Raw genomic sequence first — 24,212 nt, 5'->3', positions numbered from 1 at the left:
AGAAATGAGATTTAATTGGCTCACCATTCTGTATGCTGTACAGGTAGCATAGCTGGGGAGGCCTCCGCAAACTTTCAATCATGGTGGAAGGCACAAGGGGAGGCAGGCATGTCTTTACATGGTGGAGCAGGAGAGAGAGAGAAGGGGGAAGTGCTACACACTTTTAAACAACCAGATCTCCTGAGAACTCACTCACTATCACAAGAACAGAAGGGGGAGGACTGCCTCCGTGATCCAATCACCTCCCACCCAGCCCCTCCTCCAACATTGAGGATTACAATTCTACATGAGATTTGGGTGGGGACATAGAGCCAAACAATATCAGCATCTATGTTTCCCACCATGTAGTTCAGAGAACTAGAGGAAGCAGTTTTTTAAAAAAGATTGAAATAGATAATACATGCATGCAGAAAAAGAGTTTTGATGTTTCTGTCCTTGTTTTTGTTCTTCTCACAGGGTCAGCTACATGCCTGAGTCTGGGCTCTATAAAATATCTGTATTTTCACCATAAATTTCCCTTTTCTTCTGTAACTTACAACTAAATGAGTTCTATTCACGCAGCTAATATTTGTCTGTCTCATAGTAGAGTATTATCTTATTATTTATTTTATTTGCATGTCATTACTCATTTATTCAGGATGAACTTTATTTAAAATGTGAGTGACCAAGTATATTTCTTCCTCTTATAAAATGCCAAATCACTTCTTGAAGTCATTTTTCTTTTGGGGTGCTTATACTTTTTTCTCATTAATTTAGAGAATGCTTTGTATATTTATAGCCTTAACATTCTTATATATGATATATGTAACAAATGTTGTATTTTGAGTTTAATTATTATATCATTTTCTGTATATAAGTTTAAAATACATTCATTATCATATAAATTAATTTTTTCTCTAGGCTTTGTATAAAGCTTAGAAAGTATCCTGTATGCCAAAATTTTAAAATAGTATGTTACATTTTCTTCATGTTTTTTTCATTGATTCTGGTTGATGATATCTGTTCTGTAATTTACTTTAAAATATTTCAGCAGAGAGTGTCATGTAGATGTGTGTGTTAGACTGTAGAGTTAAATCTCAAGGATCCTAATCAGTTCTATATACTTTGGGTGTGGTGAGTTAGCATTGGAAGTTTAATCAGTAGCTCATGCTCTGGAAGTGGCTACTCCTAACTGTTATACTATCTTTACCCTTTATCAACACCAGAGCGTTCTGTAATTACTATGGATGTTAGACTTAAAAAAAACAAACTGATAAAACATATGGTGATCAGATATGTGGACTGACTACTTCATACCACTATACGGTTATAAAAAAAAAGACTGACAATAACACTGGAGAGGATGTGGAGAAATTGGAACAATTATATATTGCTGGTAGGAATGTAATGCAGTGCAGTCACTTTGGTAAATAGTTTGGCAGTTTTTTTTCAGATTTTAAAAATAGTGTTACCATTAGGACCCAGCAATTCTGTTAGGTATTTACCCCAGAGAAATGAAGCCATATGTCTGTATAAAAATTTGTTCAAGTCTTCATTACAGTATTATTGATAATAGCCAAAAATAGAAACAACCCAAATATCTAAGAACTGATGAACCAAAGTGGTGTATCCCTACAATAGAATATGATTTGGCAATAAAACAGAATGAAGTACTGACACATACTACAACGTGACTGAATCTTCAAAACATCATGTAATCGAAAGAAGCTAGTCACAAAAAGAGCACATATTGTATATGATCATGATTCTATTTACATGAAATGCTCTGAATAGGCAAATACATGGAGACAGAAAGATTAGTGGTTACCAGGGGCTGGGGGAAGTCGAATAGGGTGTGATTTTTGATGGGTTCAGGGTGTTTTTGGTGGGAGGAGAGAGGAAAATGTTCTGAAATTAGATAGTGGTAATAGTTGCACAACTCTGAATATACTATCGACCACTGGATGGTACACTTTAAAAGGGCAAATTTTATAGTATGTCATTTATATCTGAATAAAGCTGTTATAAAAAAGATATGTGGATTAGCTAGACATATTGCACATGTGAACAGGAGATACATGCCTAGTGACTCGGGGTTATGCCCTGTAGAGTGGTGCAGTAGGCTTAGGGACGCCTTAGGTAATGGGTATAAATGTTTAGAGAATTCGCTACGCTTATCTGACCAGAAAGTTAGATATTGTCAACAGAATATTGTCACATCTGCCTGAAGGTGCTATTTAGAGTGTCTGAAAGGACAGAGAGCTGGAAGTTGATTAAACTGATGGAGTACATTGTGTGACTGTTTTGAGTTCTTCTTAGTAATGAATATTTGTCACTTTGGCACAATTTGGCCTGAGACTTGCTTTCTTGGTAACATGCTATTTTGGAGTGAGGTTATAGTGAGAGCTGCATAGCTCACATACTTCAGCTATTGAAGGCAACATATAACTACTAAACAGCCTAGTTGGATAGAATGATTATTAGCAGTTGATACCCAAGAAAATTATTGACTATTATGTATTCATCAAGCTTCCAATCACTCTACTGAATTATCTTACTAATTTAAAAAGCTTTTGTTAATTCTCTTGCTTTTTTTGTGTACAAAATTAAATCTTCTGCAAGTAAAGGTAACAATTTTTCTCTTTCCAGTACTGCCTAATTTTTACTTTATATCTTTCTCTGAAATGATTAGCCTATGAAATGATGCTAAATAATAACATTATTTGCAGCTCATTTCATTTTGTTCTCAATGATATAGATGAATAGCGTAACAAATACAGACATCAAAAATCAAAATCAAATTCAGAAATCAATAGAAGATTTGCAAAACAGCCTCCAAGTGTTTGCTTTTTCTGTGACTTTGGCCACTTTATTTAACCTCTCTGCATTTGATTAATTTATTTGGAAAATGGATCCTGCTAATAATTGCTACTTGGTAGGATTATGGTGAGGGTTAAGTGAAATGATTTATTTAAATGCCCAGCTCAGCGCCTGGCACTTAGTAAATAAATAGTAGCTGTGCAGTTTGTGGTATAGATTCGTGTGGAGTATGATGGGGCACCTGGGGAAATAATCAGTGCTACATGCTAGGACAGAGCCATGGAGAGAGGCTGAAAGAGGAATTCTCATTTCCTAGTAGGAAAGGGGTTGGTGTGGAAATTTTGGGAAAGAGAATGTTCTGGGTAAAATGTAAATGTAGAGAAGTGTGAGGCAGGATTCGTTTGAGGGACCGCAAAGAATCTGGTGTCTGGAAGCAAAGACTGTAAGAAATAATATGGATAGAGGTGCAGCTGGAGACATAGCCGGGGGTCAGAATGTGGCAGGTGTTCAGTGCAATGTTATGGAGTTTGGAATTTCTGGAGGGAATGGGTTTTTTGCAAGTGAGGCATTTGCTCAAGTATTTACAATAGAGAGTTTTCTCCTGGAGGCATCTTGGTGAATGAACTGGGATATGGGGGACAAGATGACCTGTTACTGAGGCGTCTTGCTTGGAGGAGAAGAGGTTGGACAGTGTTGCTGGCTGTATTAGTTTCCTGTGGCTGTTGTAATAAATTGCCACAACCTTGTTGGCTTAAAAGAACAGAAATTTGTTTTCTCACAGGTCTGGAGGCCAGAAATCCTTAATCAGTATTGCCGGGCTGAAATCAAGGTGTTGGTAGGGCTGGTGTCCCTCCAGATGCTCTAGTGGACAATCCATTCTCTGCCTTTTCCAGCTCCTGGTGGTTGCTGCTAGCATGCTTTGGCTTGTGAGTGCATCACTCTTGTCTTCAAGGCCAAAATCTACAACTCTCTCTGTGCTGTCACTGTCTTGTCTCTTCTGTAAGTGTCAAATCTCCCTCTGCCTTCCTCTTATATATGGTATATGTGATTGAATTTATGGCCCTTCCAGAGAATCCAGGGTAGTTTACTCATCTCAGGATTTATAGTTTAATCACATCTGCAGAGACCTCTTCCAAATAAGGTCACATTTACAGGTTCCAGGGATTTGGACCTGATATGTTTGGGTGTCCATTATTTTTCTTTCACAGTTGTTATTTACTAGGACAGAAAATACAGGAGTCATAAGATTGGGGGAAAGATAATGAATTTAGTTTTGTACCTGAGATTTAGATTTTTAAGAAGACCCATATCCTGCTCTCAGTCTCCTTTTTTAAAAGCGTTTTTAAAGCATAAACATGTTTCCCTTTTCCAGTTGAAATCAGGAGTTGCATTCTGTATCTTTTTCTGAAAGTTTGCATTACCCTGAGTTAACCCTTCATTACTTCAAACCGGTAGGTTCTTGTATTTATCTCAGGCTAACCAGAGCTCTGACATGTCAAGTTCTGACAAAGCATAGGTTTCTTTTTAAGTAATTTCCAAGGATATCAATCACAGTTGAATGCCTCAGAAGGAATATAATTATACTGTTAATTCTCCTTCCCTCAAATTTCTGTTAGTATCTAACCCAAATTCACCCATGCAAAGATTGAAACTGTAATTTTATAACTGGCCTTTTCAGCTTAACAGTAGTAATAAGTACTTTCAACAACCAATTTCAGCAGAAACTGAAAAATAAGCTAAAGTTTGTTTTATCCCTAGTGTCTGTTGGGTAGTATCTGTCATTTATGATAAAGTTCTTGCTGTATATTCAGGCTACCAGAGGAAGCTGTTGAACTGAAATTTTTAATCTATTTGTGCAGCTTCAAATCTGAAAGTCTATTCTTACTTTCTTGAAAGCCAGATAATCTTGTTAAGTACTTTCCAATGACCCTAACCGTCAGAATTACTTGGTATCTTAGATTCTGGCTGACTTTGGCTTTTTAATAAGTTTCGGTTTTAAAATATTTCTTTCTTTTTCTTTTTCTTTTTTTTTTTTGAGAGGGAGTCTCGCTCTGTCGCCCAGGCTGGAGTGCAGTGGCGCGATCTCGGCTCACTGGAACCTCCGCCGCCTGGGTTCACGCCATTCTCCTGCCTCAGCCTCCCGAGTCGCTGGGACTACAGGCGCCCGCCACCTCGCCCAGCTAATTTTTTGTATTTTCAGTAGAGACAGGGTTTCACCGTGTTAGCCAGGATGGTCTCGATCTCCTGACCTCGTGATCCATCCGTCTCGGCCTCCCAAAGTGCTGGGATTACAGGTGTGAGCCACCGTGCCCGGACTTTTTTTTTTTTTTTTCATTTCTAAACCTTTCCTTTTTGCCTGTACACAGTTTGGCTCCTCTTGTTATAGAAATTGTAGTTTTGGGAAATACATTTTTTCCTGAAATGTGTATGTTAAATTTCTCAGGGTATTGTTTATTCAGTGAATAAAATAAAAGAATGAATGAATGAATCAGAATTAAACATTACATTCAAATCACTTCCAAAAATTGAGTAAACTTGCTTTCAGTTGCTCAAAAAAAGTTTTGATTTCCTTGTCTTCATAAAACAGAATTTCTGAAAGCCATTTTGTGTATGTGTACATTAAAAAATGCATATACATACAAATAACTTTCTAATTCCTGTCCATAAGATAACATAATGCCCTAAATAAAGGCCGTGGGCATGGCTCAATGATATGGGGCTTGCTTGTAATTCCAGTGATGCTGTCACTCTCAGGGATTTTCAGTTAGTGGATTACCTATTAGAGCAAAAGCCCCAAATGCTAGATTCCCCTTCTACTCTGCTCTCTATAATAAAACACCTAACCTTACCGAAAGTGAAAAAAGATGATGCTTTAGATTGGGGACTAAAACTCTTCTTTCATTCAACAGGCCCCACTTATGTGCAAGCTTGTGCTAGTTTCTGTGGCTGCCTAAGCAATATTTGGTTAAGACTTTGCAGGCTATCAGTGGTCTAGCGACTACACTGAAAAATAGATAAATAAAAGGCCCTTAATAATTTACAAAATTTTAATTAAAACCAGAATCATTCTGCTTATTGACACAGGGCAATTTGCAGGGGATGCTATGATTCAGAGATATTGGTCTCTGTCCACATGTGGAAAATTTATTCTGGACAGTGTTTGCAAAATGATAAAGCATTGTTTGGCTCTACTTATGAACTGTATTTTTGTCCCTATAGAAAATTAAATATTTTTTTTCGTTGGGCTCTATTTACAAACTATATTTCCATTCCTGTTGAAAATTAAATAGAAAAATTGCACTCAAGGTACAGCAGTAGATTTTTTAATGTGTTGTTTCACGTCTGTTGGTCACAGTGCTGTTTGGAATTAATTTTATGTTTCCAAGTTGAGGACTTAACCCCTAAAACAAGTATCTTGTATTTTTTTTTTTAATTAGAACTTAGCAAAATTGCCTTTACTCTGAAACTATTAACTTTAAAATTCATATACATATCAAGTAGGTTGTCTTTTTCAAATTTCATCTGTGGAAGGATAATGATATTTGTTTCCCTTTTAAAGGATTTTTTAATATGAATATTTATTAGGTGATTTTACCTGCTGAGCAGGAAAGAGTGAATAGCATGCCTACAACTTTAGGATTAACTCATGAGTCACTTTTTACTTTAAATACATCATGTTATGCTCATTTTACATATGAAGAATTCAAAGTTTTTATTTTCTACTATTAAATCCTTAATACATATAAATATAATAGAAAAAATGCTTAGCTTTTTAAAAATAATATTGCAGGATTTTTTCCTTAGTTTGGCTAAAGACAGGGTCCTTGTCCCACAGTCATGAAAATTTAGGCTCACAGACAATTCGAGGAGGGAGAAAAATGGGGGACATATTTGGCAAAAAGGGAGAAAAAAGGGGGAAACAGAGACTCTCTGTAAAGCCAGAGTCCCTGCTGGGGTGCTTCCTGTCTGGCAATTTGAATCTCAGGTTCCACACAGGAAGAGGAGTGGCCAGGCTCCTCCCTGATGCAAAGGGGCAAACTATGACTCCACTGCAGTGTGCACTCCCAGTGCACAGGCTGGTTGGAATTTTGCCAGGGACCCCCCTCCCACCTGGGTGTCTCAATAAGGTACTTATTTCAGGATATGTATTTATTTAGATCGCTTGCATTATATATATGATTATCAATTATTTGAAAAATAGTTGGAATAAGAGCTAATTACTGTATCTGGCTTTTGTTGTTATCATAGCTGAATCAATTTGACACTGTTTAATTTGACACCTATAAACAGTGTTTTCTCCCTATAATAAACTGCGATTTTATATACCATCCTATATTGTTGTTTAGTTATTTCTGTAATAAAATTCAGGCTTCTTGAAATAAGCCTTTAATACAGATTGTATTATTTTTGATAGTGCTTAGTTAGGTCTTGGCCATAGATTATTTGCTTGAAAAATACTTGCAGATTTGCTTTGAGGTTGAAAGAGAATTGCTACTTCCCAGTTTGAGAAAGATAAGCGTGAGATACAATTTTAAGAGGCTAGCTGGCTGCTCAGTATGGGTCTCAGAATGCCAATTGACAATAAAAACCACAACAGTAAAGACAACTGTGATATTCACGTTGGCTACTCAGTAACTGCTATATGGGAAACTGTCTTAAATTTGGAAGATGGCTTGTTGAGCATAAAATCGGAGTGGGCTGGGTTATCAGATGAGCTAACTGACTATTGTCTTTAGGGGAAGGTAGCCTGTTCTCAAGAATGAATATGGATGAGAATTGACTAGGAAGGCTGAGGAGTCAGGGAATTCTTTCTCTTGGATGGTTTTGGAAAGGTGTTGCTAAATTCCTGCTTATCAACTTCTTAATTTTACATTTCATGCAAAATATACCTCTCCAGTTAACCCAGTGATGTACTAGAAAGGTGTCCCAATCCAGACCCCAAGAAAGGGTTCTTGGATTTTACCCAAGAAAGAATTCGAGGTGAGTCAATCAAGTGAAAGCAAGTTTATTAAGAAAGTAAAGGAACAAAAGAATGGCTACTCCATAGGCAGAGGAGTGTTGAGGGCTGCTGGTTGCCCATTTTTATGGTTATTTCTTGATTATATCCACAAGGGTGGATTATTCATACCTCCCCTTTTTAGAACATATAGAGTACTTCCTGATGTTGCCATGGCATTTGTAAACTGTCATGGCCCTGGTAGGAGTGTAGCAGTGAGGAAGACCAGAGGTCACCCTCATTGCCATGTTGGTTTTGGTGGGTTTGGGCCAGCTTCTTTACTGCAACCTGTTTTATCAGAAGGGTCTTTATGACCTGCGTCTTGTGTCAGTCTCCTTATACTGTGACTAAGGATGCCTTAACCTCCTGGGAATGCAGCCTAGTAGGTCTCATCCTTATTTTACCCAGCCCCTATTCAAGATGGAGTTGCTGTGGTTTGAACACCTCTGACAGTATTTCTTCCTACAGGTTAGAGTTAAATTGGTTGGGCCTCGGCTTTAGTTATGCTATTTCAGTTATCCCCCTTTAAGCTCATAGGCTAGGAATTTTAATGAAATTTGAGGATGAGTGGATACTAGAACGACTCAGGCAATTTATAGGTTATAATTTTGATTAGATGTTTCATCAAATAATTTTTCTAACTCGTACACTGTATTTTTCCAAAATTTCTTTTGAAGATTTTGTTCTTTTGTATTAGCTACATCTAGATTTGCAGAATAGAAAGACACGTTCAGGATTTTTAACCTAATGTTGATGTTCAACATCATGTTATAAAATGGTAGGAACAAAGTTACAGGCATCCTAGCTCAAGCAGATGAAAAGTCCGTGGAGGGAAGCGTAGCCTTTTCATATAAAATCTGGTCATGGAGGGTTGTGTGTTATGTTTATTTTTAAAAGTGCAATATATATAAAACAAATATTTTTTTCTATGGAAAGTACGGTGGGTTTGGCCTCTCATTCTGGTTTTCTCTCCTCATTCGATAAGCAGCATCTCTATACTAGTCTATGAACAAGAATTTATTTTCCTTTATATTCTTGTGGTAGGTAAAATTGGAGACCTTTGACATTTCCAGTATTCATAGAAAATAAGAAGTCTTCTGGACTTCTCCAGAAACTGAGGTATTTTGTAAAGAACAGAAGCATCAGATTCCGAATGGTTGCTACCGTTAGATTATTCTGTACTGGGCTGTGTACACTGACCCATTTACTCACTTTCTCTGAGCCCCAGCTTAGTTTCTGAATTTATGAAATGGCCTTCACAATAATACCTATCTTATTTTACTTAATGTGAATAGGCTTTGTTTCTAATAGGATCTTGGGAAGATAAAATTCTTATTCCTAAAATAAATCCAAACTGAATGATGGATTTTAACAGTCACTGGTTTTTTGCAGTGTATATATCACTAAGAATATTTGCCTTTTCCAGCTTCGCAATCATATATGCTTGAGTAAAGTAGTCTTTTGGGAATTCAATCTGTCAGAGATAGTCTATTCTATTACATTCATATGACCAAAGCACAGGTAAAATTATTACCAAATATAATTGGAAAGTTAAATTGCAAATTTCAGATTATGTTATGAAGATTTATAGATTTTTACTTCTCATTACACAAAGGGTTTTTTTGTTGGCTTATTTTTGATGTTACCATTATGTGTTATGGATCACAATGGCTGAGTGAAACAAGGTGACAAATAAAGTTTGTGATTAAGAATACTAATCTCAGCAGGGCGCGGTGGATCACGCCTGTAATCCCAGCACTTGGGGAGGCAGAGGTGGGTGGATCACCTGAGGTCGGGAGTTCAAGACCAGCCTGACCAACATGGAGAAACCCTGTCTCTACTAAAAATACAAAATTAGCTGGGTGTGGTGGTGCATGCCTGTAATCCCAGCTACTTGGGAGGCTGAGGCAGGAGAATCGCTTGAACCTGGGAGGCAGAGGTTGCAATGAACAGAGATCGCACCATTGCACTCCAGCCTGGGTAACAAGAGCGAAACTTCATCTCAAAAAAGAATAGTAATCTGTTCTATTGTTGATAGAAATCCTTTATTTTATATTTGTGGTTAAAACATGTAGTTTATTTTTTTTACATAAATAAGGCATTGAAACAACATTGTTTTCTGTTAAATACGTATATAGCATAGTTTTTGAGTCGCAGCCACATCACAATATTTTGCACTGTCATCTCAGTTTTTTTGTGAATTCCAAAAGAAACAGCATAACATTTTCCTAGGATACCTAATGAGCAAAAGCTTGAGTCACAGGAAGGATTGGGAGAATTCCCACTTAAGAACTACCTTTGTATAATAAATATAATATCATAGTAATTTCTCGTATGGAAATGTTTTAATTTACTGTTTGCTAACCATTGCTGGAGTCATGGTGTCTGCTCAGGGGACAGAAAGGATTAATTTAATATGATTACTGACGAGTGGTCTTCGAGTCTGATTTAATTCCAAATGTGAATATGTCTGATGTTTCTCCTTTCTAGGAATATTTCAAGACATGATCTCATTTCATTGTCTGTGCTGCATTGTTTTGTTGAATATGTTCTTATTTTTTCGGTGCATAGTGATTCAATGGAGGCAATCGCTTTCGAGAACCTGAAATTAGAAAGGATGCCAGATTCATATGAAAAAGGGACTTTTCAAATACCAAGGGCCCTACAAATAAATGCACTTGAATAGTAGTCCTAGTGGAAAATAAGACAGCTTGAACACCTGATTTTTATTATAAGTATTACAAATAGGAATGCAATTTAGCTATTCCAAATTATTACCAATTAATGGAAGATGATTATTAAACACAAATTTGAACTTTTAGAACCCTTAAGTCATCAAGTTTTTCAGAAAAGCATATAGCTTTAAATCATAATTTTATAAAAACTAATTTTAGATGGAAATTTTTCTAATAATTTTCTACCTTGTGGATCAGAGCATACCGAATTTAACTTTTTAATGAGTACTCAGGGTTATTGTTATGAGCATAAAGTATAGGACTGAATTACTACCACCGAGGGTGGCAGTACACTGGTATCAGAGGAATCCAGGCTTTCCTAATTTTTGATTTTCCATTGTTATTCTGTTTTAGAAATATCTGGGAAAAAAAAGTGCTAATAATGGCCTTGTGTATGTTTTTAATGTTTACTGAAGAGTCTTCAGGCAAGGTCTGTATGTTCATCTTAAATTCCCAAACTGTAATAGCAACATAAAACTCATCAGAGTTGATGTAACACAAATGTCAAGAGATGCTGCTTCACAATTGCATTCTAATTTTATGGATTAATGTGATCATGTGCTCTGAACTGCAAACAATTTTGCGTTAATAGCAACTCACAGTTTGTTGAACACTTTTATATATATATATATATATATATTTTTTTTTTTTGAGACGGAGTCTCGCTCTGCCACCCAGGCGGGAGTGCAGTGGCACAATCTCGGCTCACTGCAAGCTCCGCCTCCCGGGTTCACGCCATTCTCCTCCCTCAGCCTCCCTAGTAGCTGGGACTATAGGCGCCCGCCACCAAGCCCGGCTAATTTTTTGTATTTTTAGTAGAGACGGGGTTTGACTGTGGTCTCGATCTCCTGACCTTGTGATCCGCCTGCCTCGGCCTCCCAAAGTGCTGGGATTACAGGCATGAGCCACCGCGCCCGGCCGAACACCTTTATATTTTTAATGAAGGATTAAATGGAAACCTAAAACAATTAGTTCTTTCAAAGAGATTTTAATCTTAGGATGTAAGGAGTCATGTTATTGGTTAACTGGAATGCAAGTCTGAGAAAATAAAAACTTTTATTTTCGGAGTCCAGTGATGTTCAGTCTGAATAAATACAAGCAGACCCTTAGGACATGTTTACTTAGTCATACATATGTGTATGTGTATGTTTATATATACACAATTATGTACATATACATTTTAATGTGTCTCTATAAATATAAATATTTTGCTTTTATATCCAACTAACATTTTCTGTTTTATTCAACAGAAATCTTCTTGACAGAGACACATTTTCTAAATCTGATCCAAGTAAGTATTTATTGCTTGCCTTTTGAAAAATCATCTGATTTTGCAAAAGTTGTATGAAACTCATAGTTCTTGTTTAAAGGTTTGTTTTAAAGCGTAGAAAGCAGCAGGGGAGTGGTCCCAAGCTCTACACACTCATCAGCCAACCCCGGGGAGTACTATGGGTAAAGAGGGACTTGCTGAGCACTTTGAGAATAAAATGAGAATACAAATGACTCCAATGTGGGACAGTTCACTTTGAAATTAAAACCTCATGCTATGGCCATTTGGTAGAAATTATTATATTTGAAAGAAAACCAAATGGGCCATAATTTAAAGTTATTTTTAGTCATGGAGTAATACTTTTCTTTCTTCTTTTTCTTGTTTTTAAATAAAAGTGGTGGTTGGGCAAGGTGGTTCATGCCTATAATCCCAGCCCTTTGGGAGGCTGAGGCAGGAGGATTTCCTGAGCCCGGGAGCTCGAGACCAGCCTAGGCTACATAGTGAGACCTGCCCCCACCCCCACCATCTCTTGGGGAAAAAAAAGAAAAGAAGAATAAAATAAAAGTGATATATAAAATTTACAACCAAGTGAAATATGTAACATCTGATATGAACCAAAGTGATTACTAATTAGAGGTACTGAAAATTAGAGATAACTTGTAAAGTGAGAAGGGTAGTTTGAATTAGAAAACAGCAGAATGAACTGTATAAATCAATGTGTTTCCGAATCTTGTAATATTTAGAAATGAATATACAACAGTTCTCTATCTCTACAAATGTGTGAACAAATATGGCTGAATTATAGAGGAAAGGTTTTTGTCAGTTACCAGAATTCTTAAGGTAGTCATTGGGAAAAAGGCATTGCAATTGGGGTATTAAAAATCCCTGGGGCTCATTTGACAAGTGGTTGGGACACTTCATATCCCTTAGTCTTTACTCAAAGCCCTTAATCTCCCTTTTGGGAATTCCTTTCTTGGTTGACAGGATTTCTGACCTATTTACAAATATTGAGGGAGGAAGTTAAAATATTAAATGTAGAACGTGACTTGCCCCCAAGTTTTCCTTCCTATTATACCTTTGAACACCGTAAATATCTTAGGAAGAACTTGATTTGTGTTTCACAACATAATGAAATATTTCAAATTGTTTAAATTATGGTTTTAAAATTTATCTATGAAGACCTTAGCAAGTATTATTTTATGTGCCAAGCTCAGTACTTACTAAGTTCTAAAGATCTGGCATAATAGTTTGTTTTCTGTTTAGTTAAATTAATTTTTAGTCACTTGATGATTTCCTAGCTTTTTTTTTTTTTTTTTTGCAAGGGTAAGACTAGGAATTAGGCATTTATTTTTGATGTAGCTTTTGAACAGCTGAAAGCTAAATTGTATACATTCACATATGATTTTCATAAAAGACATTTATATGTGTGTATTTTTTCATCTTTTGTAGTTTGTGTCTTATATGTACAAGGAGTTGGAAATAAAGAATGGAGAGAGGTAAGTTTAAAACTTTAAAAAAAAATCACTGGACTTGAAGATATAGTAAGTTATAACTTGATCAAGATGAGACTTCCTGTTTTTCACTGTAAGTCCTTTTCAACCCAAAGATTGAATTGTTTTTATCTTAGGAAAGTTACCTTTGTGTTTTGTTTTTAATAACAGTGATTGTTTAACTGACTTATGACCTTCTTGTGGAATATTCTAGGCCTGAAATTTCTACTTCCTTTATCCAAACATAAATTTAATGTGTTGCCATCAACTTGACATGATTTCTTACAAAATTTAAGTTTGTGGGTTAAGTCTTATTTTTAGAGATCAACTGCTGATATTTATAAAATGCCACCTTAAAAGATTTTGATTGGCCGGGCACGGTGGCTCCCACCTGTAATCCCAGCCCTTTGGGAGGCTGAGGCCGGCGGATTACGAGGTCAGGAGATCAAGACCATCCTGGCTAACACAGTGAAACCCCGTCTCTACTGGAAAAAAAAAAAAAAAAGAAAAAAGAAAAATTAGCTGGGCGTGGTGACCGGTGCCTGTAGTTCCAGCTACTCCGGAGGCTGAGGCAGGAGAATGGCATGAACCCAGGAGGCGGAGCTTGCAGTGAGTAGAGATCGTGCCACTGCACTCCAGCCTGGGCGACAGAGCGAGACTCATCTCGAAAAAGAAAAAGAAAAAGAAAAAAAAAGATCTTAATTATGCTGCTTAATACCAAATATTGCCTACTTTTTGCAACATATTTAAAAATAAAGTTGTAATTCAGCTTCTTAATACAAATGTATGTTGTTTAATGAAGCAAAAGTGAAGAGACAGAATTGTTAATTTATTTTCTAGAGTGTCTCCACATTCAAATGGGTGGTTGATCACTGGAAGGTGGAGGGCATATTAAATAAAAGGCATTTCCATCTGCCTCTAGTTGCCAGTTATCTCAGGAAGTTAGTGCATTGTTTTAATGAGGTTACAGTTTCTGGCTAGATTTCCCTAGTGAGGTTTGTGCTATTTGTGCCACAGAGTGCATTTGCCAGTCATTTTACCACTGTGCCTCAATTTTGGGTAGAGGGCAAGAATAAATCATTTAATTTATTCTTAAAATCTGGGGAAAATAATTTAAAACTTGTTTCCACTGATAATGGGCTGGTGGTCAGTAGTCCATAAACAGATACACGTTTATTGTATCTAACTGCTTCTGCACTTTTTTTTTTTTTTTTTTTTTTTTTGAGGCGGAGTTTTGCTCTTGTTGCTCAGGCTGGAGTGCAATGGCACGATCTTGACTCACTGCAACTTCTGCCTCCCAGGTTCAAGCGATTCTCCTGCCTCAGCCTCCGGAGTGGCTGAGATTACAGGCATGCGGCCACCACGCCCGGCTAATTTTGTATTTTTAGTAGAGACGGGGTTTCTCCATGTTAGTCAGGCTGGTCTCAAACTCCCGAGCTCAGGTGATCCACCTGCCTTGGCCTCCCAAAGTGCTGGGATTACAGGTGTGAGCCACTGTGCCCAGCACATTTCTATTTAGTTCAATATTTACCTCAAACTCTGTATCAAATGTAAACTCATCATCTTTACCCTATGTCTGCTTCTTCTTCGCTTCAAATATAGCTAAAACTGCTAGCCAAAATATGAAACTGCAATTTTTGTAGTCATCCTGAGTTTCTCTCCCACATCTTCATCACTTAATGTCATCCAGTGCTATGAATTATCTTTCATAAAAAAGAAAAATGCACGCTTGGATAAGCCACCCTTTTTATTCAGACTCCTTTTCTCTTTTGTCATCCGTGTTGCAACAATTCTCCTACCCCCTTTTTTCCATGTTCATCTGTCTAATCATTCCTTTGATTATCTTCCTGAAAGACATGCTGTCTTGTCATTCTCTTCGGAGTTCCTTTTCTCAAAGGCCTGAAACAATACAGTGGAACTGCTTATTGACCATAGATGCCAGGCTAGATGGGACTGAGCATTGACCAGGGTGTCCACAAAATGACTTTGCTTCAGGCACCAAAAAGTTACCAGGATAAGGATACCTAAGTTATAGTACCAGACATCTGGGCCAATGCAAATGCCTAATAATGAGGCAACTAGAAACTTTATTGGATAAAGGGAGTTTGAAGAAGGACAACAAACAATTTTGGACCTAAACCAGGGTTCTGGGAGTTAATTCTTAAGTGGGTGCTGACCAAGTGGTATTGGCCTGTTAGTTTAAGGGCAGCCTCAGCTCAAAATCTCCCTTCCTTAAAAAATTTCTCATGCTTTCCTATTGCCTAAGCAATGAAATATAAATTTCTTACTTAATTTACAACTTTTATAATAATGATGGCTAACTAATGTTCCAAGCCCTTTATAAATATTGACTAATTTAGTTTTCACAGCAACTTTAAGAGGTAGGTTATGTTATAATCTTTATGTTTCACGAGAAAAATGAAACACAGAAAGGTTAAATGACTAGATCAAAGTTACCCAGTTGTAAAGGACAAAGTGGGAATTTCCTTTTTTTTTTTTAACTTTTAAATTATTTAAACTTTTATTTTTATTTATTTATTTATTTATTTACTTTTATTATACTTTAAGTTATGAGGTATATATGCAGAATGTGCAGGTTTGTTCCATAGGTATACGTGTGTCATGGTGGTTTGCTGCACTCATCAACCCGTCATCTACATTAGGTATTTATCCTAATGCTATTTCTCCCCTAGCCCCTCACCCACCGACAGGCCCAGGTGTGTGATGTTCCCCTCCCTGTGTCCATGTGTTCTCATTGATCAACTCCCACTTATGAGGGAGACCATGTGGTGTTTAGTTTTCTCTTCCTGTGTTAGTTTTGAGAATGATGGTTTCCAGTTTCATCCATGTCCCTGCAAAGGACATTAACTCATCCTTTTTTTTTTTTTTCTCTTTATGAGACGGAGTCTCTGAGAGTTTTCTCAGCAGTTTTGGTACATCTGTAAAATTAATTTATTGAGGTATCAGCATTATCTCTAAAATCAATTTATTGAGGTATCAGCATTATCTCAATAATATAGTGGTTATATTTAAATTCAGGTATATTTTGGAAAAGTATGTATAACAAGCCATATGAATTTACGTTCTGAGATGGATCATTTTTAGATAATAAGGGGAATAAGTGAAAAAATAAAGCTTAAAAATGTGTTGAAACAAATGCTCCAAATAAAGAAATATAAAATTATTTAAAATTAATCTTTAGTTCAAATTTGCAGTTAAAAAATTATCTCTAACATGATTATAATTACCACCTATATTGTTGATAAATTCTATCTAATGACTGTGAATTATGAAAAACTCTTGAAGTAATGGATGTAAAACTAAAATTATTTTTAGTGTATAGTAATTTCAGAGCTAGAAATGATGTTTAAGCAGCATGAATTACGAAAATATGGAAACCTAGTGGCAAATGGAAATAAAAAAGTAACATCTCTAAGAATGGCCACTTTACTCAGAGTTGGGAAAATATTCCAACTAATTTCGTGAGTTGGATTTTAGTTATCCATAGCCAATTCATTTTGTGAATTACTTTTAAACATTTAAAATTATAGAATTTGTTCCAGGTTCCCTAAGATTAGTATGTGATAAAAGGCAAGCTGAAGTTGTTTATGAACTACAGTGATTATAGTGTAGAGGCAAACAAGTCTACTTTCAAATGCTGATTACTACAGTTTGACTTTGTCTCCGCTCTGCCCCATTCCATTGACACTGAGCTATGTTAACATTTATTCATCTCCATACTGAATAATACTTGTTTAGGTGTTTCTCTGTCTCTCACAAACACACACACACACACACACACACACACACACACACGCACGCAATACTATTCAACAAACATCAGTAACTTTTTTGCAAACTTACTCTCTTATATGTCTTGGCTTCACTGTTTAGCTTTGTGCTTCCAAAGGTGAAACCTCCTGCACAGCATTTAGAATATGGCTTTCTTTGTTCCTTTTATTTATTTTATTTTTATTTTTTTTTTGACAGAGTCTCGCTCTGTCGCCCAGGCTGGAGTGCAGTGGCGCGATCTCTGCTCATTGCAAGCTCCGCCTCCCGGGTTCACGCCATTCGCCTGCCTCAGCCTCCCGAGTAGCTGGGAATATAAGCGCCCGCCACCACGCCCGTCTATTTTTTTCTATTTTTTAGTAGAGACAGAGTTTCATCTTGTTAGCTAGGATGGTCTCGATCTCCTGACCTCGTGATCCTCCCGCCTCGGCCTCCCAAAGTGCTGGGATTACAGGCGTGAGCTACCGCGACCGACCTTTCTTTGTTCTTGAAAGGTGTTGAGGGCCAGGTGCAGAGTGGCTCAGGCCTGTAATCCCAGCACTTTGTGAGGCCGAGGTGGGCAGGTCACCTGAGGTCAGGAGTTAGAGACCAGCCTGGTCAACATGGTAAAACCCTATCTCTACTAAAAATACAAAAATTAGCATGGTATGGTGGCGGGTGCCTGTAATTCCAGCTACTCAGGAGGCTGAGGCAGAAGAATCGCTTAAACCTAGTAGGCGGAGGTTGCAGTGAGCCGAGATCCCGCCATTGCACTCCAGCCTGGGTGACAGAGCAATACTCTTAAAAAAAAAAAAAAAAAAAAAAAAAAAGGTGTTCAATTAATATTTGATTGAACACCCAAATGTAGGGACACCTAAATTTAGCTTCTTAACACAGGCACACACAGTTTAGTGTCATGGTTTCAGAATTTATGTGGTGGAAGGATCCCTGTAGATAAATTGCTATGTAGGCCACATTTTTTTATATTAAATATGAGAACATGTATGTGTCATGGTAACTAGTTGTAGGAGCCTAAGACTTGTTCTTCTACTCTTTATTCTAAGCTTAACTACATGTTTTGGAATTTGTGGATATTGGAAGGAGTCTCACAATATGTATAAAGACTTCCTGTGATTGATTGAGGGGATTGTAATGGAAGACGTTTACTGTGTTCTTGTAAAAACAGTTGTGTGACATGTAGTTGAAAGAACTTAGTAAAGCCAATATATTTTATGAAATGTGTGGCCATTAATATTTCAGCAAAAATATGTTGTATGTTACACAGACAAATACTATATTGATCCATTTGGATTTCCAATGTCAGCAATACCAGTTTTAGAAAGAGATCTGCAGATTGGCATTGGAATCTTTCTGTTCAGAAAAGGACATAAAATAGTATTACACATATTCCTGGGTATAGATAAGTAGAAATTGTGGGTTAATATAAGTTACCCGTAGTTTATAAAGCTTAGTTGAACTCTATTAGCTCTATGCATATCACGTGTTCAATTGAACAAGAATCACACTTTAGACAGAACTTTTCTCATTGTTAGCTAAAAAGCAAATCCAGAATGTTTTGATCTCTTAAATTATTTTTTCTGTCCCACTTTTAATATACCTTTTTATCAAAATAAAACTTACCGAAATGAACGGCACAAATTATACAGCACAATGAATTAGAAGTAAACACAGCCATGTAACCACCAACTAGATCAAGAAAGGGAACATTCCTAGAAATCCAAGAATTTTTATTGTGTTCCTTCCCTCATCCTAAATTGAACTACCATTCTGATTTCTAACACTATAGAATAGTTTTGCCCATTTTTAAGCCTTATATACATAGAATCATATAGTTTATACTCAATTATGTTGTTTCTTTCAGTGAGCTCTATCCATGCCTGTGGCAAGAGTTCATGTCCGTTGCTGCATGGTTGTCTGTTTTATGAATATGCCCCAATGTACTTATCCATTCTACTTTGGACAGATTTTTGGCTTGTTCCCAGTTACTAAATATTATTATCTGTTTAGAACATTCTTGTACATATCTTTTGGGTCTTAACATTCACATATTCCTAATATTATATGTAGGAATGAATTATCTGAGCCATAGGAGGAATGCATATTTTCATCTTCAGTAGATACTGCCAAATGGTTTTCCAGAATTTTCCATCTGCCACTTGTATTGCCGTACATCTTTGCCAATGCTTTCTATTGCCAGTTTAAAAAATATTTCCATTCTGATTAGTGGGTAAAGATATCCTGTTTTTGTTTTTTAACTTGCCGATGATTACTATGGTTCAGAACCTTTAGGTAGGCTTAATGGCCATTTGGCTATTCTCTTTTAAGAAGTGTTGCCTATTTTCTTACTAATTTTCAGGAGTTATATCTTCAGGATAGGAATTCCTTGTTGCTTGCGTATCTTGCAAATATCTTCTCCCTTTATATAGTATGGCATTCTACTCTTTGAATAGTGTATTTTGATGAACAAAAGTTCATAATTTTAATTTAATCTAACATAGCAATATGATCCTTTATAATCATAACATATCCTTTATGATCTGTGCTTTTGTTCTTTTTAAGAAAATCTTATTCTCTGAAGGCCGTGATGGTATTTCCCAGTGTTACCTTTTAGAAGTTTTATTGTTTCACCTTTCATGTTTAGACCTACGGTTCCTCTGGGATTAATTTTTGTATATGGTTTGAGATGAAATTTACTTTGATGCCATATAGTGTCGAATTGACTCGGGAACATGTGTTGAAGGGATCACCTTTCTCCGCTGCACAATTACATCACCTCTATCACAAATAACTGTATATGTGAGGACCTCGTTGAGGATTCTGTTGTGTAATACCATGCTGTTTTAATAACTAGTGCTGGCGGCGTGAGCTTTGTAGTTTTTCTTTTTTCTTCTTCTTTAGATATTCTAGGGCAGGGGCTGGCAAATTTTTTTCTGTAAAGAGTCAAATGTAAATAGGAGCCAGGGCAAAGATTTTAGGCTAGGTGGGCCTTATAGTCTCTCTAGCTACTGTAGCATGAAAGCAGCCATTGACAGTACGTAAATGGATGATGATGGGCTGTGCTTCAGTGAAACTTAACTTACAAAAACCAGCAGCAGGCCAGATTTGGCCTATGGGCCATAGTTCTCAAACCCTATTTCTAGGATATTCTTACCTTTACACAGCTCAACAGAAATTTTAGAATCTGTTTGTCAATTTATACATACATTTATCCTTACTGTACTGACAGGGGCCTCTTGTATAGTGTTTAATAAAAGTGATGACAGGAGGCATTCTTGTTCTTGATCCCATGGGTAAAATTTTCATGTGTTTGCATTTATTCAGATGAGTATATGATTTTTATTTTGTCATTAAGGTGAAATACATGCTTGATTTTCATAAAACATGTATTTCCATAATGTTTCCAACTGAATAATGATGTATGGTCTTTTAAGTATATTGCTTACTAGGCCTTGCTACTATTTGTTAGAATTTTGCCTGTTACAACTTATATTGATCTATAAATTTACTTCTTTGTCATAAACTTGTAGCTTTTGTTGTTAAGATTAGGCAAGCCTCATTACTTCTGCTTGAAAGCATTTCTGTTTTCTCTTTGAAGGAGTATGAGTAAAATTGATGTTGTATTTTAGTTAAATGTTTGAAAAAGTTTGCTGCTAAAACATTCTGAGTCTGGACATTTCATTATAGGAGGTTTTAATATCAGATTCAATATCTTCGTTACATACATGTCTACTTACAATTTCAATTTCTTCTTCTGTCAGTTTTGTGTGCCATGATTTTTCAGGAATTTATCCATTTAACCTGAATTTTCAATTTATTGGCATAACGCTGCTTGTAATACACACTTATGATATGTGTATTTTCTGTGGGATCTATAATGATGTCCCTTTTTCTACCTTCTTATATTGATAATTTGTGTTTCTTTTTTTTGGTTCTTCTTGGCAAAGGTTTATCAATTATTAGTCTTTGCAATAATCAAATTTTGCCTTTAATGGTTATCTCTAAAAAACAGTCACTGGTTACTGCAACTAATTTTTTTCTCATTTTTGGGTTTAATTTGATCTTTTATTTCTTTTTTGAGACACAGTCTCAGTCTCTCATCCAGGCTGGAGTGCGGTGGCATGATTTCGGCTCACTGCAGCCTCCATCTCCTGGGTTCAAGTGATTCTCATTGGTCAGCCTCCCAAGTAGCTGGGACTGCAGGTGTGTGCCACCAGGCCTGATTAATTTTTGTATTTTTAGTAGAGACAGGGTTTTGCCATATTAGTCAGTCTGGTCTTGAACTCCTGACCTGAAATGATCTGCCTGCCTCGGCCTCCCAAAGTTCTGGGATTACAGGCGTGAGCCATCGCACCCAGCGTTTCTCTTCTAAGTTCTTGAGAATGATAGCTTAACAGTTATTGTCAGTCATTTTTCTAATATATGCATTTTAGGCTAAAAATTCTCTTTTGAGAGGCTTTAATTATATCCCAGTTTGTTATATTATGCTTCTATTACCTTCCAGAGTCAAAGTTATTTTTTAAAATTTGAAAATATGTCAGACTTACAGAAAAGGTGCAAATATAGTATAAAGGATTTTTTTTCCCTTTATACAGTTTGAAAATAAGTTGCTGACAATATGCCCCACAACATCTGAATGCTTTATTTACATAAAAGACATGTTCCTCCATAATCATCATATAATAACCAGAATCAGGGAATTAAACTGATATGTTTCTACCATCTAATTCTCAGGATTATATAGGAGAAATATATAATGATTATAATGTATATGATATATATAATGCTAACAAGCTAATTTGACCTGTAGTTACACAGTCAGAATCTTGTTGACCGTGTGCTTATGGTGCATTTCATTATATTTTTTCTGTTATTTGCATTTCACAATTTGGCAAATTGAATCTGAAGGTTGAATAGAGATTTAGTTTCTTTAACAGATCTATTGGTGGTTGTATGAACTTTTCATTGGAAAGCAAATGATATCTTGTTTTCACTCTTTTGTGATATTAGTACCCTTTGATGCTTAGTGCCTATATCATTGGAAATTTTCATGTATTAGTTAGAATAATGTTATACTATACCAACATTAGCAGATTATATTGCCATTCATACTTTATTTTTTCTCTTTTAGCCATAATTTAGTCTTAGTTCTGTAAGTAATGCTCACCACTACTCTATATGTCAATATTTCTCTAGTAATTATGGTTTTATAAAAATCCATCTTTAGTAAATTCCTTAGAAAAGTTCATAGGAACAATATTTCCCTAGTTCTTTCATGTTGATAACAATTTGTGTTCTTTGTATTGGAAGAACATGAAATCTTTTGATCACATTTTCTTTCCTTGCATATATTTAATATATTACTTCATTTTTGTTCTGTCATAAAGCATTTCTGACAAAAAGTTTTATGAAAATATAATTTTATTTTAAGCCATGTACTCATTCTGCATGAATGGCTAGTGGATTACTTTTCTTTTGAAAATAATATTAAGTACTTTCACTAGACTGTGTCTTGGTATTAGTCATTCAAGATTGATATTCTGAGTAGGTCATGTTTTCTTTTAATATTTCAAATTGTTTTTATGCTTGAAAGTTTAATAAGTCGTTTTTAATATTCGTTCTGATTTGCTTTGCTTTGATTTTTTTTATTTTCATGTGGTAAGAACACTTAATATATGCCCTTTAAAAATTTTAAGTATACAGTACAGTTTTATTAACTATTGACATAGAACTTGCTCATCTTGCATAACTAAAACTTTATACCCATTGAACAACAATTCTCCGTTTTTCTCTCCCCCACAGCCAATGGCAACCACCATTCTTTGCTGTTTCTATAAGTTTGACTATTTTAGATACCTCGTGTAAGGGGAATTACACAGTATTTGTCCTTCTGTGGGTTGTTTATTTCAGTTAATATAATGTCCTCCAGGTTTATTCATGTTGCTGCATGTGGCAGGATTACCTGCTTTTTTAAGCCTGAATAATATTCCATTGTATATATACCATGTTATTTTTTGCTATAAGAACACTTAATATCTACGCTTTTAGCAAATTTTTAAGTACGGAATGCGGTAGAGTTAACCCTAGGCACCATGCTGTACAGTAGATCTTTGGGACTTACTCATTTTTCATAACTGAAACTTAATACCCAGTCATTCTTCCCAGTTTCCCCTCCCTTCAACCCCTGGCAAACGTTCTTCTACTTTTTGCTTCTATTAATTTGACTATTTTAAATTCATCATATAAGTGGTATTTTGTAGTATCTGTCCTTCTGTGTCTGGTTTATTTCACTTAGCATAATGTCTTCCAGATTCATCCATGTTGTTGCAAATGGCAGGATTTCCTTCCTTTTAAAGGCTGAATCATGTCCCGTGGTATGTAGGCTATTGTGAATAATGCTGTAATGAACATAGGAGCGCAGATATCTCTTCAAGATTATTATTTGAGTTTTTTTGAATATACACTCAAAAGTGGGATTGCTAGACCACATGATAAATATATTTTTAATTTTTGAAAATTTCATACTGTTCTCCACAGTGGCTGCACCATTTTACAGTTCCACCAGTAGTGCACAAATGCTCTAATTTCTCCACATCCTCAACAACAATTCTTTTTTTTTTTTTTTTTTTGATAATAGCCATTCTAACAGGCATGAGACAATATCTCAGGGAAATTTGAATTTACAATTCTCTAATGATTAGTGATGTTGAGCATCCTTTCATATACCTGTTGACCATTTGTGTATCTTCTTTGGAGAAATGTTTATTCAAGGTTTTTTTTTTTTTTTTTTGGCCTATTTTTAAATTGAGTTATTTGGTTGTTTTGCTGCTGAGTTTCTGATTTCTTTTTATATTTTAGTTGTTAATCCCTCATCAGATGGTACACAAATATTTCCTCCTTCTGTGGGTTGCCTTTTGACTCTGCTTTCCTTTGGTGTGGAAAACCTTTTTAATTTGAGTTACTCCCACCTGTCTAATTTTGCTTTTGCTGCTTGTGCTTTTGGTGTTATAATGAAGAATTCATGGCCCAAGACCAATGTCATGAAACTTTTACCCTATGTTTTCTTCTAGGAGTTTTATAGTTCCACATCTTACATTATGTCTTTACTTCATTTTGAGTAGTCTTTTGTGTATGTG

At 35.9% G+C, this 24,212-nt stretch overlaps 1 protein-coding gene across 4 annotated transcripts in view; it reads left to right on the top strand.

Annotated features, from left to right (window-relative positions):
- Positions 1-24,212, top strand: part of CPNE8 (copine 8) — a 236,390-nt gene that overhangs the window by 18,986 nt on the left and 193,192 nt on the right. For all 4 annotated transcript variants that reach the window (XM_021922180.2, XM_021922179.2, XM_031650418.1 and 1 more), the window contains exons 2-3: positions 11,781-11,821; positions 13,250-13,296. In XM_021922180.2, coding sequence (XP_021777872.1) covers positions 11,781-11,821; positions 13,250-13,296 — 88 coding nt within the window. The remainder of the gene's footprint in view (positions 1-11,780; positions 11,822-13,249; positions 13,297-24,212) is intronic.

The sequence above is a fragment of the Papio anubis genome, chromosome 9 (assembly GCF_008728515.1).
Source record: "Papio anubis isolate 15944 chromosome 9, Panubis1.0, whole genome shotgun sequence".
In the NCBI taxonomy this organism is placed as follows: Eukaryota; Metazoa; Chordata; class Mammalia; order Primates; family Cercopithecidae; genus Papio; species Papio anubis.
Note: the sequence above shows the minus strand (reverse complement) of the source record. Positions and strands in the feature narration are given on the sequence as shown.